The 17,026-nt window shown below is 34.7% G+C and overlaps 1 protein-coding gene across 1 annotated transcript; it reads right to left on the reverse strand.

Moving 5' to 3' along the window:
- Positions 1-1,362: 1,362 nt before the first annotated feature.
- Positions 1,363-5,300, reverse strand: LOC127795665 (ankyrin repeat-containing protein ITN1-like). The gene is made up of 2 exons (XM_052327475.1): positions 4,776-5,300; positions 1,363-2,433 (listed from the first exon to the last, which is right to left on the reverse strand). The coding sequence occupies exons 1-2, from the start codon at positions 5,259-5,261 to the stop codon at positions 1,603-1,605; spliced, it is 1,317 nt and encodes a 438-aa protein (XP_052183435.1). The 5' UTR covers positions 5,262-5,300; the 3' UTR covers positions 1,363-1,602.
- Between the last annotated feature and the right edge of the window lie 11,726 nt (positions 5,301-17,026).

Here is a 17,026-nt window from a genome sequence, read left to right on the forward strand (position 1 = left end):
CTTGGGAGTTGAGTTGTGTGGCCTCAAGTGTCCATTATTATTATCATTTGTGAAAGTTTAACGAAATTTGAATGTATGCATGCATATGCTTTTGTTTATAGGTCCTAAGTGCATGCCATGGACATGATTCGTTAGGCTCGATTCCCCTTTTCTCTGTGGATTTACCCTTGATAGTTTTGTGATAATTTATTCATTGTTTTATCATGTCCTTCATTTTTTCTTTGTTGTTATATTTACTGGGCCTTGTGTGGCTCATTATATTGCTTGGCATCATTCCAAAAAAAGGCAAAGCTAAAGCTGAAGATGAGTCCAGCGAGGCTAGGTCTATGGGATAGATGTGTATAAAGCTCGCCTAAATACGAAATATTGGGAGTGTTTTGTTTCTATGTCCAGTTCTAGTTGGACTTGTGTTTTGGGGACTTGTATACATTTTGTGATCATAACCTGATATGTTGTAATAAGTGGGAGCCTAACTCTTGTGTATTTTTTATCTTGAATGGTTAAATATGTTGGCAACGGGAAAAGAGAATTATGTGTTTTGTTGAGTTGTCTTGTCTCCATATGTGAACTTGTAATTCGAGGTTGGTTGTTCTTGTTTAAGATGCTTTTACACCATTACTTATGATGACCTTCTCGTTAGCGAAGGTTCCGAGAGGCCGGCCGTCACAATAATAGCATATATTAAAAGGGTAATTTTTGTTATTTATAGATAAAATTATTAAATAACATATAACAGTTGTATATTATTTTTTTTTTGAAATTTTAGATAAAATTTTAAATAAAATAAATCATGGTTGGCTAATAACATACATAAACATCCCATAATTGAGAAGTTACCCCCATCCCCATGGACCCAATATTATGTCTGCCCCATTCGTCAACAAAATTTTCATAAAATATTTTTGATAATATTTTTCTTATTATTATTCACTGAATAAAATATACATAAGGTTTCTTTGGCAAACATCATTTTCATTTCAAAATTTTAAAAAACTATGACATTGTCAAGCAGAAAATGAACACAAACTGATTGCAGCCACTCAACTAAGTTGCATATTAAGAGATGTGTTTCAAACCGTTAAATAATATCAAATTAATTAGTTTTGTTTGGTTCGTGTTTTTCTTTTTTGTAAAATAATTTGTTTTGAAAATTTTAAGAAACTGATTTATTATGATTGTGTTAGTGCAGTTCTTCCCATTGTTTTGGGAGCAAGCATTGACTAGGCAGACTACCTTAATATAGTCCACGTCAATTATAACTCAGTTTTCATTTTGGTTGATTTCATACCTTTTTGAGGTCAATTATAAATCAACTTTCATTTTGGTTGATTTCATGCCTTTTTGAGAGTGGACAATCATGAATGACTGACACCAAGCTAACTAGCTAGAAATGGATTCATGATAATGTCAAATCTTACGGCCAAACACCAAGTTCCTAAACAATATAGCAACATATATAACGTTTTTCGACTTCAAAGGAATTATTCAATTTACATAACAGGAACTAGAAGGCAACACATTTAACACTTACGCCATCTTCCTTTCACTAATTCAAACTCACGGATAAGGCTAATTAAAAATCAAGCTGGGTTCCCGTTCCCATTAAGCTGTAGCGCGCTGGGGTTCATTCCCATTAGATGAAGTTGGTAGGGATTGGTCCCTTGAAGGTGAGATGAATTTGAATTTCATGAACAACTTCTTCAGTAGCCGTATTATATGCCAGCTGACCTTCAAGAACCTGATCAGCAAGGGAATGGTGTGGATTACCACAAGAACACAGATCACCCCAAACCAAGCTTTCAACGCGTCAGAAATGACATTGTTGTCCTGACGGCTGATTATGGAGATTGAAATCATGTATGTAAATGTCATGGATGTAATTGTGAGGAACATGATCAGCACCATGATCCGCGTAAACAACTTTTTCTTGAAGGGCAATCCGGTCACTAGAAACAGAATTATGCTTAGTGATAACACAAATCCTATTGTGTTGCCATAAAGGAACAGTGAATAGTCATCTGATGAGTCCCCATAAGAAAGCACAGCTTTTCCAGCGTCATGGTCATCCTTGCTGTCTTGCCAGACACCACCAGGAGGGCTCACCCCGGCTTGGAAAGCCACGGTTGCGATAAGCGACGCCACCACCATCAACGCATTCTGCCTCGTGGACAACCCCTCAACCTGATTGTCTTCTTTGGCTTCCAAGGCAGCAGCTTTCAAGGCAGCAGCTTTCAAGGCACCAGCTCTTTTAAACTTCTTCTTGACTTTTTTAATATCTTGTACTTCAGAAGATCTGAATTTGTCCAGAATATCCCGAGCCGTGTACCCGCATTTGTTTATCGTGTTTAAGGGGTTGTCTTTCTTTGGTATTTTCTTTGGTATTTTCTTCGCTTTCACTTGATCTTTTATTTTATCAAGCAACAACATCACGACCTGCATAAAATATTATATTTTTTAAAAAATAATAAATATATTCAAATAATTAGATTAAATAGGATAATATTGACTATATTGTACTAGAGTGAAGTATAATCGGATTCATAAAGCCACAAGTTAGATGAACCAGAAATTTATCCCTTAGTAATTTAATGGAGTGTGATGCTCCGAATTAATAATGAAAATAAAAACTATAAATGTGTTAATAAATTTGTGGTTGCACGGCAGATCGTAGAAGGATTCCAAAATATTCCTATGAATTTAGAATGGACTCTTGTCTTAAATATAAAATTTACTTAATATTTTTTATAAGAGTGTGGCTTAATACAAAAACAAAAGCAAGTGTGATAATTTTATAGTTAAGAATAGCGTAATATCCAATGATCCCAAGAAGTGATATGTTCTTGTTTTACAAATAATCTCTTTGTAAGAACAAGAAGGCGGCTTTGCCAAAATAAAACTTGCCACTAACCTTGGTTTAGGATACTATATATAATTAATTAAATGAAGGTAAAGACCATAATAGAATGATAACTCAGAAACATGGGTATTTGCATTTTTCTTGATTTTTGTATCCAAGGCCTAGAGAGTTGAACGAATTTTCACCAAGGGATTCAACCATAAAAAACGCATAAATTTGGAAAATCTTCAACACCAAACCTATTTTAGAGGGTGTTTGGCTCACCCTTTTTTAAGGGTTTATGAACTTTTTTTGCTTTTAACTCTGTAAATCTTAAAAATGGTTAATTTTTAAATTGATAAGATATTTGAATAAATATATTTTAAGTTATTAGTTAAATAATTATGTGTTTGGTTTGAAAATTTTAATAAGCTATTAGAACTTGTCAAAAAAAGTAAAATATATATATAAATAAAATTCATAAAAATACTAATTTTTAATAAAAATAAATTATAAATTAATTTATAACTGATAAAATTATTATAATTATATACTAATAAATTATATATAATTATTAAAAATATATTAATACAATATGTAGACACTGACGATGGAGGGGTGAAGGAGGCGCTGAACCACGACGACAGACAATGGAATAGGCAGCGACAGAGACTGGATGTGATGACAGATGGGATGCGATTGGAGGCGATGACAACCAAGATGAGAGACAATGATGATGACAGAAAAGCTAGAAGGAGGTGATAGTTGATGGGGATGGGGATACGATTGCCATAGAAGAGATAGGAGGTGATGACAGTGATGAAAGAGTTCGAGGAAGGCGACGACAAAGAGAATGGGATGAAAAAGATGGGTAGAGATTAGAAATATGGTAGTTATTCGAGAAAAAATTTGATATTTACTTGATCAATGAAATAAGTTACTAAGACCATCTCCAATCCAACTCCAAATTTGGGGTTTGGGGTAAAACCCTCTCCAACCCACCCCCAAATCCTACCCCAAATTTTGGGTTATAAATAGTATTACCCCAAATTTGGGGTTGCACTATCCCTTGACCCCAAATTTGGGGTAATATATTTATCCCTATTTTACTCCATCATTTTAACAATAAAAAAAATTAATTCCTTTTGTATCCCACCTTTATATATTTTTACATTTTTATTTACTTATTATTAGTATTAATAATATTTAAATAATATTAATAAATTATAATATAATTATTGTTAAATAATAATTAATAAATTTTGTTGTGTTTAATATAATATTTTATTAATTGAGATAGTAAATGTAATGTTTTTCTTTTTTAATATTATTAATAATTATTTTTTTTAGTTAATTATGTAATTTTTAGGTAATAATTTAAATTGATATATAATAAGTAAGTAAATAATTTACATTATAAAAAAATATTTAGAATCAAAAAATAAAGAAAAAAAAGAATAAACTATTTCTTTACCTCAAATTTGGGGTAAAAGGTTGGAGAGGAATTAGGTCTTACTCCAAATTTGGGGTGAAGGGTTGGAGATGCTCTAAAAGAACTTATTTGAAAAAATTAGGACTAACTTATTGAAAAAACTATTAAAACAGTTTATATGCTCAGTAAGGTTTAATCTCTTTAAAATTTTACTAATCAAAAAAAGCTTATAAGTGGTCAAGTAAATGCTGAAAAACTGAAAAAGTGATTTAAACTGAAGATTATTTAATTCAATCATTCAAAAACAAACATATATAAAACTGATTCACTTCTTTGCTCTAGCTAAAAAGAAACAAAGATAAAGAAAAGCTGATTCAACAATTTTGAGACCCTTCATACCCACCCAACTAGGAGATAAAAAAAAAAAAAAAAAAAAAAAAAGAAATTCATCAAACTAATTAACTCAAATGACGACCAAATTTAACAGTAAAAAGGCCTCAGAAATACCTCAAATTTCTTGTTCTTGACAGCCAGATGAAGCATGGTGTTGCCTTCGCCATCTATAGCGTTGAGCAACTCATGAATCAAATGGGGATTGTTATCAAAGAACACACGCAATACGGAGACGTGCCCCTCCATGGCCGCCAGGTGCAGAGGATTTCTGCCGTCGCCGTCCAGAGTCAAGCACATGTTGGCGTTAGCTTTCACCAAAACTTCCACAATCTCGTGGTATCCGTTAGCCGCCGCCAGGTGGAGAGCCGACCACCGCCGCTTGTCCAGCACTCGGGCGAGTGCCTCGTTGTTATTCAACAGCTCCCGGACAAATTCCAGGTGCCCCCCGGACGCGGCCACGTGGAGAGGAGTGTGGACGGTACAACCCACCATTACTCGTTGAAGAATCAGCGGATCTTTGCCAAGTATATCCTTCAGTGAGTCCGTTTTCCCTTGAATGGCTGCCTCGTGGAGTCTCTGCTCCATCTTCTTCTCTCCCATTATTTCTCTCCCTCTCTAAGACGTTACTTGATTTTTCTGATAGTAATGGGCACACGCGCGTGTATAAATATAGAAAGATAAAGAGGAAATGAGGAAGAAAGGTGGGCCTAGATGACAATTATTTGAGTGGCTGACTAGATCATAATATTCGGTGGGCCTAGATCACAATTATTCGAGTGGTTTTTTATTAATATAAATAAATAATAAAAATTATTATAAAATTTAATATTTCTGATTTTTTGAAATATAAAATTATTAATTAAATTATTATTTTTTGTGATGTGATTGAACTTAAATAAAATTTTATTAATTTTAATTTTAAAAAATTTCTTTTTACTAAATTTACAGTAGTAAGAATGGTTAATAATATTTTATAAATTATCCATATATTTGAAAAATAATTTATTTTTTTATAAAATTTAATATCACAAGTGATGTTTTTATTTCTATAATTATAATTTCTCTTAAAACTTTTAATTCTGAAAATAAAGGGAAACCATTAATATTAGATATTATGTCATATTTTATTTTATTTTTTTCAAGATTTAAAATTTTTTTCTTCAAATTATAAAAATATTTTAACTAAATTAGGTGTTACAAGGATAATAGGTTCAATTCTATGAATAGATCAAATTTATTTATACCAGAAGTCAAATTAGACCAATTATTTTACGGATAAAATATATAAATTAGAATTTATTGAAAACTGAATATCTTATCTCTCTAATGAGAGAAAATAGATTATAACAAATGTAACATAATATTAGTTTATCTAATTATACCTACATATTTATTTAATATTTATATTTTTTACACCACCAATGATTATGACTATCTATTCTCATTTTAAAAATTTATATTGTTCTTATTGTACCATAAGAATTGGGACGGAGAAAAATGAGAATTTTTAAAAGCAAAAATAATGTTAAAGCTCGCAGTAGTGTGCTCTAAGACACACGAAAGGAAAGCCTTGCGGTGTGTAGAATTGTGGCTGAAGCCTTGCAACAAGCTTGCGGCAGAAGGCCTCATGGCAAGCTTCCAACAAAGGGCCCTCTGTCAAAGGACTTTACAGCAAGAGGTGTTCGCATCAATGAGCGACTCGCGGCAACGAGCCTCGCTGCGAGGGCCTTGCAACAAAAGGTGCTCATGGCAATGAGCAACTCGCAGTAAAGGCGGGCTCACTGCAATGAGCCTTGCGGCAAGTGTTTTGCGGCCAAGGGAGACTCATGACAAGGGTCGTGCAACCTCACGATAAGGAGGCTTGCGGCAAGGGCTAAAGCGTCACATGGTTGGTCGTGACAAGGGGGCTTGCGATTACAAGCTCATGTTGACACGACCTTGCGGCCAAGGATCTTGCAGCATGGCGGTACTAGCGGCAAAGGACTTGTCTCGACCAATTCTCCTTGCGACGCCATGGACCTTGCGATAAGAGTCTCTTCCCAACAAGACCAAGAATCCCACTCAACAAGTGACATGTGTCAACACCAAACATCCTTGAGAATCATGCCTCATAAAATACCCAGTTACAATATAACGCCCCGCTTTTCCCAAGCGTTAAATAGCTTAGGAATTTCGAGATTTTTTTTCAACATAAACTCAAATAAACATTTTCCGACAATCCCGTTCTATCTTTTCAGCATACCAAAATAAGAATCAATAAGTTGAGACAGGTAATCATCATAAATACGAAAGCAATAATCGAAACCTGATATGGTACATAATTGAATTCACTTAATCATAACATAAGAATCTGTACCATCATATCATCAAATACTTAAATATATGGAGACTTATCATCAAGAGATAACAACTGAGCACCTTAGATACAATCTGACGATTCCTCATAAATACATTAAATTGTAACAATTACACATGATCTTTAATATAGTATAATCTTCTAAACATGACTAAAAACATATCCTGAATCCTCACGGAGGTGCATAGACTGGAATAACTCGTCGAACCCATCGGCCACGTCATCGTGTATCGTAACATCTCAATCATTCCATTGTCATAACTGTAATTCCTAACTGGAATGTTTGAATGTTCCAGGGGTATAACCCAATTAAAAGATGAATCTTCTAGTAAGGGTTTAGAAACATGATATATGAATGTATGATGCAATAACATGAACGATCACATGCCCTAGTGTAACTTCCCTGGCCCATCGGCCTGGCACAGAACCCTAGGCAGAATCTCGTCCCTTTTTCAAGATAATCCTAACGTTGTTCCATCATTTGTCATTGGAAAATTACAGCTACACTATCAGCGTGACATCCCAATCCCATGCACGAGTATCAATATGCTAATAATATCATGCCATGCAAAAATTATAATCCATCGATGCAACAATACATGTATAAATATGATAAGATGCTCATATAATACATATAACTTAGCCACTTTCATGACTATCATGCTCAACATAGGCAAAATACAACATATATAAACTTTTGAAAAAAAATCACTTACCTTTAGCACGAAATTCAGAATACCTCGAAAAACTCGTATCACCTTGATTTGCGTGGCCAACCTCGATTTTCGTGTCAAATCTCAAAAGTTGCACAAATCACTATTTCTCAAGTACAACAATCCTATAAATCATATTTATTTCACAAAATATCTCAATATTTTAATATTTTCCTTCATTTTCTTCCATTTTTTTTTCTGAAAATGCAAATAAATACCTTCGAGACTATTTTCTCCAATCTTTTTTCACAACAATTCATTAAATTCTAAGAACTTCAAAGAAAAATTTCAGAACTTACCTTCAAGCTTCATTTGCACACAAAATGAGGTTGGTCATTGTAGAAATCGAGATATCAAGAAGACTAACATCAAAACTTTTTGCACAAACCCCCATAACTTATTTTTCTAGATTTTTTCAAGATTTTTCCTTATTTTTCCCACCTTCCATGTGCTTGCACGCGCTAGGGCAAATGGTCGTGCGTGAAGACCAGCGCGTGCGTGCCATGCACCGGTCATATTCTCCGGTGCTGGTACACTAGCGACGGGTGATTTCGATGCTATCTTCTTCCTCTTGATGACTCGGTCCAGATGGCACATCTTAGGCCACGAAAGGAGCACCAGAAAGTGTCCAACTGGAAGCTTGAAGTCTCAGCCAAGGCGGTCCACCTCCTTCTCCGGTGACCTTCAAAAACTCCATCAAACTAGCACGAAAGTGCCTCTAATTCTGTAAATCTGATCCTCACCTCATGGGCAACAAAATCCGTATGGTTTTGTATGCCAATTCGTTTGAAAACAGCCTCGATTTGAAGCCAAAAACCTTCCCTCATTCAGCCTTATGATGTTTTACACTTGTGATTAGTTTTGATGATGAAAAATATCATTTGGTTTTGATCCCCAAGTATCGAGTTAAGTTTATGATTTTCAACAAAACTCAATTTCAGGTACCTATGTAAAATGAAAACCGAATGATCTATAATTTTTTCTAAGTCTGGAAGATTAGTACATTATAAGGAGACATATATGAAAATGTTTTCATTTTGAAAAACTATTTCCCGGTATTTCAATAGCTAACATTCATCGGTGTTAAAATGATTTTTAACGAATTTTTCAAGAAATAGAAAGTGTATATCTTGGAGGTGGTAAAATCGCAAAATCCTAACTTTGTACTAAAAACCAAATTATACTTTTTTATTGTTTTGATTTTTGATTTTTTAGATATTTTTATTGAATTCAAATGGGGGGTACTTTCTTATTTACATTTATGTATTAAAGTAAATGGAAAGTAAAATATAAATAAAACAAAATGAGAGCATTTACTTAAACTAAAGAAATGTAAATACATTGTGGATTGTATCATCAAAGCAAAGTTAATAGGATCAGTGAATTTTTATCTTGGCACACTGTCATCAGTTTGTTTCAAGATGTCGACAGTTTTATAAAACAGTCGATAGTTTAATAGAAACTGTCAATAGTTTCAAACATTGCTCTCTGTATCTAAATGTCGACAGCTCATGCATTAAAAATGTCGATAGGTCTTCAATACTGTCGACAGTTCTTCATCAAATGTCGACAATTCTTCAATACCGTCGACAGTTCTTCATCACATGTCGACAGTTTATGTCCCAAACAGCTTTCAAAGGCTAGATTCTCCACTGTTCAAGTCTCCAACGGCTATATTTTTGAATAGGCTCGAGATGCTCTATAAATAGAGATCAAATGGGTGATTCAAAAAAACCAAGAGATTACATTTCAAGCTTCCAAGTGCTTACTTTATTGTGTGCTTCATTGGTGATTTTATTTCTCTCCAAAAAGGCTTTGTGCTTATCTTTGTAAATTTATCTTCAAGCCTTGGTGTATTATTGAGAGAATTTGTAACTAAGAGTGATAACTCTTAGATCCTCTCTTATCTTGTACTACTTTGTAAAATTCTTAGCTTGTTGTGCTAAAGGACTTGCTTATTGAAGCAAAGGATTGAAATACCTAGCTTAGTACTAGAGGGCTTACTTAGTTAAACAAGAGGTTGTATCTTCCTACCTTGTTGCTGGAGGGCCTATCCGGAGAGATAAGAGGTTTTTAGTAGATCGATTGAAAAATCCTTAGTGAGGAGCTAAGGTAGTGGATTATCCTTGGTTTAAGCCGAACCACTATATATCGTTGTGCCTCTTATTTGCTTATGCTCTTTGTTTTATTTATTGTTCCAAGCATTTCATTAATCCTCACTTACACTAAAATCTCATTTTTCATCAAAAGAATTTTCAAATTTCAATCAAATTTTTAACACAACCCAATTCACCCCCTATTGGTATTGGTGTCATTGCTATTCAAACCTAACACCTTCATGGAAGCCTTATTTATTGACAAATTCGAACCCCTAAACAACAGATCTTGAGAAACCCAAGGCCTCTGATGTCTCCTCTTGCCCTTAATGAGTCCAAATCCCATCGAAAGCAACCCAAAACTTGATTCTCAGTTGCCAAACTTTTGGCCACTTTTGGCCGAAAGTTACCCTGATTTCGACGTGATTTTGGCCACTTGGTTACCAAGAAGCTTGTCTTGGCCTTGTCCCGAGGCCCCCTAGCCACTTCCTCGGGTCTCCCATAGCCGATTTCGACGATTGGATGGGTTAGTTGGCCACTGCTGTTTGAAGGTTTTCTTGAATTTGCACTTTGGCACCTCAAACTTTGGCTTTCTCACTTTAACCCATTTTCACAATGCCCCTCAACTTTGCATAATTTCATTTAAGACCCTCAAGTCCTAAAACATCCATTTCATTCTTGAAGATTTTGAAAAATATCATTTCGACCTCTTTCTGGCAATTTCGAAAAATTGCACTTAGGCGTGAATCTTCGTTTTGGCCGTAAACCCTTTCATTTCTTCCTGAAACCACTGAAGAGTTGTTTTACATATCGAATATGAACCCCCTCAAGGTTTTGTTGACTTCCCGAAAACCCCTACAATAATTCAATTTTGCAGCCTAAATCGCAACTGCATTTTAGCTGTACCAAAAATCGTTCCTGATTCAGTTTCTTTTGATGCCATCATGCTTCAAAATACTCATCACTGGTATATCATTTTCCTTTGGTACCTCGACTCCAAGGCACTCCATACAATCGATTCGATCATTCATAGCGATAAGAAATTACCTTTATACCCTCAATTTATCTATAATTTCACTTTTACCCCAAGAAAATTTACTCTTGAGCCATTTTAAAAATTTTCAAGTATTAAATTCACTCCTCCTTAAAAAAATTTCATCCTCAAAATTTTCATCTAACCGATCAGAAAACTAAGATAATACACAGCTTATTACCCGAACATCTCAATCACATACCGATTCGATCCTTAACAAATACCCTGAGTTTGTACTCGTTACACATCCCATGCTTATGAGCATAACGCGTTTATTCACAAAAATTACTATTGTGGTGCTTTACAAGCAACCATACATTCCCTAACATTTTGGGCATGCACATCCTACCCTTGACACTTGAGAATGACAACTCACATTTTCGCAACCAGAACCCTTGGGCTGGCCATGATCATCAATCTTTAAACAAATTCATTTGTTAACCACACATGCCTTTCGTATCTTATTCACCAAATCCAATTAAATCGTCAGGGTAGCGATAAAAACAGACGATCCTTTCAGCACTACACTCACAGTCAGTAGACTAAAAGTCTCCAACAACTGCCACTCACAACTATCCACCTAGTCACAGTAGAAATACTCCTACTCAAAGTATCGGGCACCTTTCTACCATACCCTGGGTTATACGAGGTAATGCAGTCGTAGCCCTCAAGGAACTCTATCCATCATCGCTGCCTCATGTTCAGTTCCTTCTGCAAGAACACATACCTTAGGCTCTTCGTGGTTTGTGAGCACATCAAATGTCTCACTATACTGATAATGCCCCCATAACCTTTAGAGCACATATCCCAGTTGCCAGCTCCAAGTCATACATCGGGTAGTCCTCTTTGTGCCTTGATGTAATCCACACGTAATCATTAGTTCATGTTACACTAACACGCAACCCAATCTTTTGAGCTATCACAAGCTTTCACTGTATCTGGCAGATCATTCTCATTAGATTCTTTTCACGAGCCTATTATGGACATAACTATTCCGGAGTGTACCCTCACGACCTTCTGACAAGAGTTTGCCAAACATCTTATTTCGAAACATCCTAGCATCCTATTTCGAAAGCTGATTCCTAGAATTTTATTTCGAACCCTATGTTGCTCTATGTTTCAAAACATAAGGTCGGGACTATAAATACCTGAAAAGCCCCGAACTCAACTTTCGCATATCTGGATAATTTTTTTCTTCTTGCCAAAATCTCTGGAAAAATAAAACACCTTTTTTCCATAAAAATATCTATTCTTTTCTTTTCTTTTTTTTTTCTTTTCTTTTTTTTCCTTTCTTTTTCTTCTTCTTCTTCTTTCTTTTTCTTCCTTCTTCATTCTTTCCTTCTTCCTCTGCAATGCATAGACCCTGCATACGAATAGCCACCAGTCATCGTTTCCTTCCAGCGTCGCCACCACCTCCGATGGCCGCCACTGCCCACTCTACAATCGCTTCCAGTGGCTGCTCCGCCATCAGTCGAGAGCCACCACGTGGCTTCCCCGCGTCCCAGGCGCCGATCACTTCTCTTCCCAACCATCACCGTCAGCCCAAACGGCCTTCGCGTCAGCCAAATCCGACCACGCTGCCTCTTGCGCCTTCTCCTTCGCGCAGCCACCGACCACTGCCTGGCTTCCCCTGGCCGCCACAGCGACCGTTGCCGCCTCTGTCAGCCATCAACGTAATTGCCCGCTGCTTCTAAATCTGAAGTTAAATTTGGGTTAACCCAACCTAACCCAACCCGACCCGTTTTAGGTTCAACTCATACCTGATTTGACCCATCCAAATAGATCTAACCCATATCTGATTCAACCCATCCATTTAGATCTGACCCTATCCAATTGTGCCAAGAATCCTATTTCGATGAGGTGCCTGCAAAGTTTTGAGGAGACAGTGTACCACATTGTGCATCTTTACTCCTTATTTCTGTCATTAGGAATGATCTACTTATTTTTCTTCTATTTACCGCATTTTTGGTGCCAGAAATACCTTCATCCTCCTGGCCCATCTTTCGGTAAGTGATCGGCTTGGAGCTACTATGACACTCTTATTTAAAGCTCAAGCCTAGCTTCAGGATCCCGTCTATGGATGTATATCTCATATTCTTGCACTTTAACATGTTAGTGTTCTGCAAGCTTATTGAGCTCTATTGTAGGATTTACTATTTGCACACTATTTTGCACATCCTCCACCTGTTCCACAGCCTGATTCAAACCCAAATTGGAGCTTTGATCTCCCCATCATCCCAGAAAATGCCTCACTCCCTAGTTTCCTCGAGGCTACTTCTCTACCTCACCCTGATGACACTAGCAGTAGCCAGATGCCGTTCTCAGATGACATCGATGAGCTAGGACCTTTTGTGTTTGGCAATTATCGTCGTAACTGAACATCAGCAGTCATTATCAGTTCTATGGTTTGACTTTTTCTTTTGAGTAATTGTATAACTTGATCTCCTATAACTGTATTGAACATATGAAATGAATATTATATTTTTTGGTAGTTTAACATTTCATTCCCTTATCTTACCCTTGATTTTATATTGATCATAAAATATCTCAATCTCTTACAACTGTTTAATAATTCATCAAATAGAGGTAAAAATATCTCAAGCTTTTGCCTACCAAGCTTAAGGGTACCCCGCAAACATAGTCCACCGCACAAAGTAATTATCATGCACGCATATTAACTTGTAAATATATATAAATTCGTGCATGATCACATATTTCTAAATATTCCACACACATGACCATATATGACCAAACGATATATATACCACCACGCCAATACTTGTGCATTAATAATACACATGTAACCTCAACGATGGTCAACCATAATATTAAATCAGCAAATGCATGTAATGTTGACTGATACTTATACAAGATGTAACCACATTTATTTTAAATGTGTTCACACTTATTTTAAATGTGTTGATCCAATATGAGAAATACATCATTTCATTGGGAATATAGGGTGAATCAAACTCTATTTAAAATTTTAAAACAGATCATTAAGTATTCAAGGAAGAATAAAAATTAAAAAATAATAATTAATTTTTTAAAATAAAATAAAATTAAAAACTTGCATATGAAAGAACAACGATATAAAAACTTGCATTCAAAAGAAAAAATAAATATAAAACTTAAAAAAAAATAAGGACGAAAGAGAATGTCTTAAATATTTTTTTAAATTATTATATGAAGGGAGGGGTTAAAGAATTTAAAATTCTAAAGATAAAGAAGAGGGAGGGCTACGCACAGGGTAGACATGGCCACGGTTCATGAACCGCCGGTTTCGGTTCATGAACCGCCGGTTCCGGTTCAAGAAATCTTTGAACTTGAACTGAACCGCCCAAGGGCGGTTTGGGACGGTTCGGTTCCGGTTCCGGTTCCGGTTCGTGCCGGTTCGTGCCGGTTCGGTCAACGATTTGGACCGGTTCGGTCAACGGTTCCGGTTCCGGTTCAAACCGAATTTTTTTAATTTTTTTTAAATATTGTTGTATTCAATTTTGGTCCTTGTTCCGTTGTTCGGTTCGGTTTGGTTTCGATTTTTAATTGTTAAATGTAATTGTAAATATAAATATTCTCAACCATATTTTTAATAAAAAAACACTACTAAAAATTGAAGAAATATAAGTAATAATTTCATTAAAAATAATTAAAACAACTAAACAAGTATGTAATACAAGTAATTAATTTTTACAAATGTGAAAAATAAAAAATAAAAAATAGAATTAGATTTAATTTCATTAAAAAATAATTACAACAAAAATGTAATACAAGAAATTAATTTTTACAAATGTGAAAAAAAATAAAATATGGACTTGGATGAGTTGGATCCTACGCATCTTCATTGGAGTCGGAAGTCGCCGTTGTTGAACCATCATTAACCCATTCGTCAGATGATGATGAATGGATAAGTTCTTCTTGACGTCGCATGTTAGCTCTTTCCCAATCATCGAGGCAAACTTGAGCTTCCAATGATTCTGGAGCCAATCTTGATCTTCTTTCGTCCAAAATGTTGCCTCCACTACTGAATGTTTGTTCAACGGCTACAGTTGAAGCTGGAACTGCAAGAAGTTGACTTGCAATAATTGCAAGAGTTGGAAATGTCTCCTTGTGCCTTTTCCACCACTCCAAAATTTCAAAATTTAAACCTGTATCATCACCAAACTCAAAAACTGTGGTTAGATAAGTTTCGAGCTCCGAATGTGAGCTCGATCTAGGTTTTTTCCTCCTTTGATCTAAAAATTTATGACCCCATTTCATTGGTTGGGAGGAAGAGGAATGCGAAGCCATGAATGGAAATGATTCTTCACTACTAGGAGCAATAACATATGCTTCATATAATTGATTGCATAAAGTTCTAACCTTAGAAATTATAATATTCACATCAATTTCTTCATTATTTTCTAATCCTAACAACGAATAATAGTTAGACAAACACTCAATTAAACCATCAAATTTACACCTAGGATCAAATACCATAGTAACAAGATAAATTTCAGGAATAAATTGATAATAACGTAACCATTTTTCTCTCATTTCTAAAACAGCATGACAAATTTCTTCAACATTAATTCCTTCCATTAATACACCGGCCACATTCATTGCTTCTATTAAAAATTGATGTGAAGTTGGTTTATAAACACTACTAAGTGTATGAGTAGCATCATTAAAAATTCGTAAAATATTCAAAATTGAACTACAAACATTCCACATAGTTGGAAAAATAGGATATTGTGGAATATAATTTGCTGCAAAAGAACACAATAAATCTTTATATTCAAAAGATTGATTAAGTAATTTAAAAGTTGAGTTTCAACAAGTAGGGACATCTTTTGAAAAACGTTTTGGGGTTTGACCATTGGAGGTGCAAAAATGTGCCCATGCTTTTGCAGTTCGAGGGTGTACCCAAATATAAGAAATAACATTTCTAATTGGATCTAAATAAGAATTAAGTGACTTAATACCATCTTGAACACATAAATTTAAAACATGGCATGCACATCTAACATGAAAAAATCTTCCACCAAAATTTGGTTGGCAAATTCTTTTCAATTCATTAATAGAAGCAGTATTAGCCGATGCATTATCAAAAGAAATTGAAAAAATTCTATTAACTAATCTATATTCTTGTAAAATTTGTTGAATTAATCTACAAATATTTTCAGCATTATGACTTTCATCAAAACATCGATACGCAAGAATTCTTTTTTGTAAAACATAATTTTCATCAACCCAATGACAAGTAATACCCATATATGAATGAGTTTGCCAATGATCACTCCAAATATCACTACAAATAGAAACATTAATATTATTGTTTTGAAAATATGTTATCAATTCAATTTTTGAGTTTTTAAACAATTTTAACAAATTCCTTTTCAAAGTATTTCTAGGAATTGATTTAAAACTAGGATTAACAAAGTTTTGACAAAATCGAGTAAAACCTAATTTTTCACCAAAACTAAAAGATAAATGATCAATTGCTACCATTTCAGCTAAACCAGACCTACAATTAGCTTCATTATAATGAAATAATTGAGGAGAGTTTGAAGAGGTAGCAAACCCGGATATTTGTGTTTGATCGCGGCTCAATCCAACTTTGAGCGGGTGCTTTGTTTGCAAATGTCGGGCGAAAGTACCATATCCACCTCCTTGCTTGAATTTGTATACCTGATTACAATAATTACAAGATACATCAAATTTACCATCTCCTTTTGGTGTTTTCTTGAAATGAATATTAAAAATATCAGAAGTAGAAATTTTTCCACCTCCCTTTTGTTGAGTTTCACTCTCTTGTGTTTGAAAATTTTGAGCTTCAAACTCAACATTTACAACATTTTCAAAATTTCTACCTTCACTTGCCATTTTTTTGAAAAAAATATGATAATAAAAAAATATAATAATGATAAAATAATATAGTAACAAGTAATAAATAATTAACAATATAATTGAATAAATTGATAAATAACAAAATGAGAAGATTGAAGAAATTGAAATTGAAATATTAAATGAGAGACAAAATTGAGAGAATAATAGCTTGAGACTTGAGAGAGAGAGAGAGAGAGAGAGAAAGTGTGAAAAATGAGTGGGGGAGGGAGGGGTATATATAGATAGGAATTATAAAATTAAAAAAAAATTAATAAAATTGGCTTGGGGGGTGGCAGCCAACG

Source organism: Diospyros lotus, chromosome 2, assembly GCF_014633365.1.
Source record: "Diospyros lotus cultivar Yz01 chromosome 2, ASM1463336v1, whole genome shotgun sequence".
In the NCBI taxonomy this organism is placed as follows: Eukaryota; Viridiplantae; Streptophyta; class Magnoliopsida; order Ericales; family Ebenaceae; genus Diospyros; species Diospyros lotus.

Excerpts from the sequence above, each read along its gene's own strand:
- LOC127795665 (XM_052327475.1), bottom strand. The coding sequence starts at position 5,261 with ATGGGAGAGAAGAAGATGGAGCAGAGACTCCACGAGGCAGCCATTCAA. Across the intron at positions 2,434-4,775 it reads TCAAGAACAAGAAATTTGAG|GTCGTGATGTTGTTGCTTGA; the intron begins GTATTTCTGAGG and ends TATTTTATGCAG.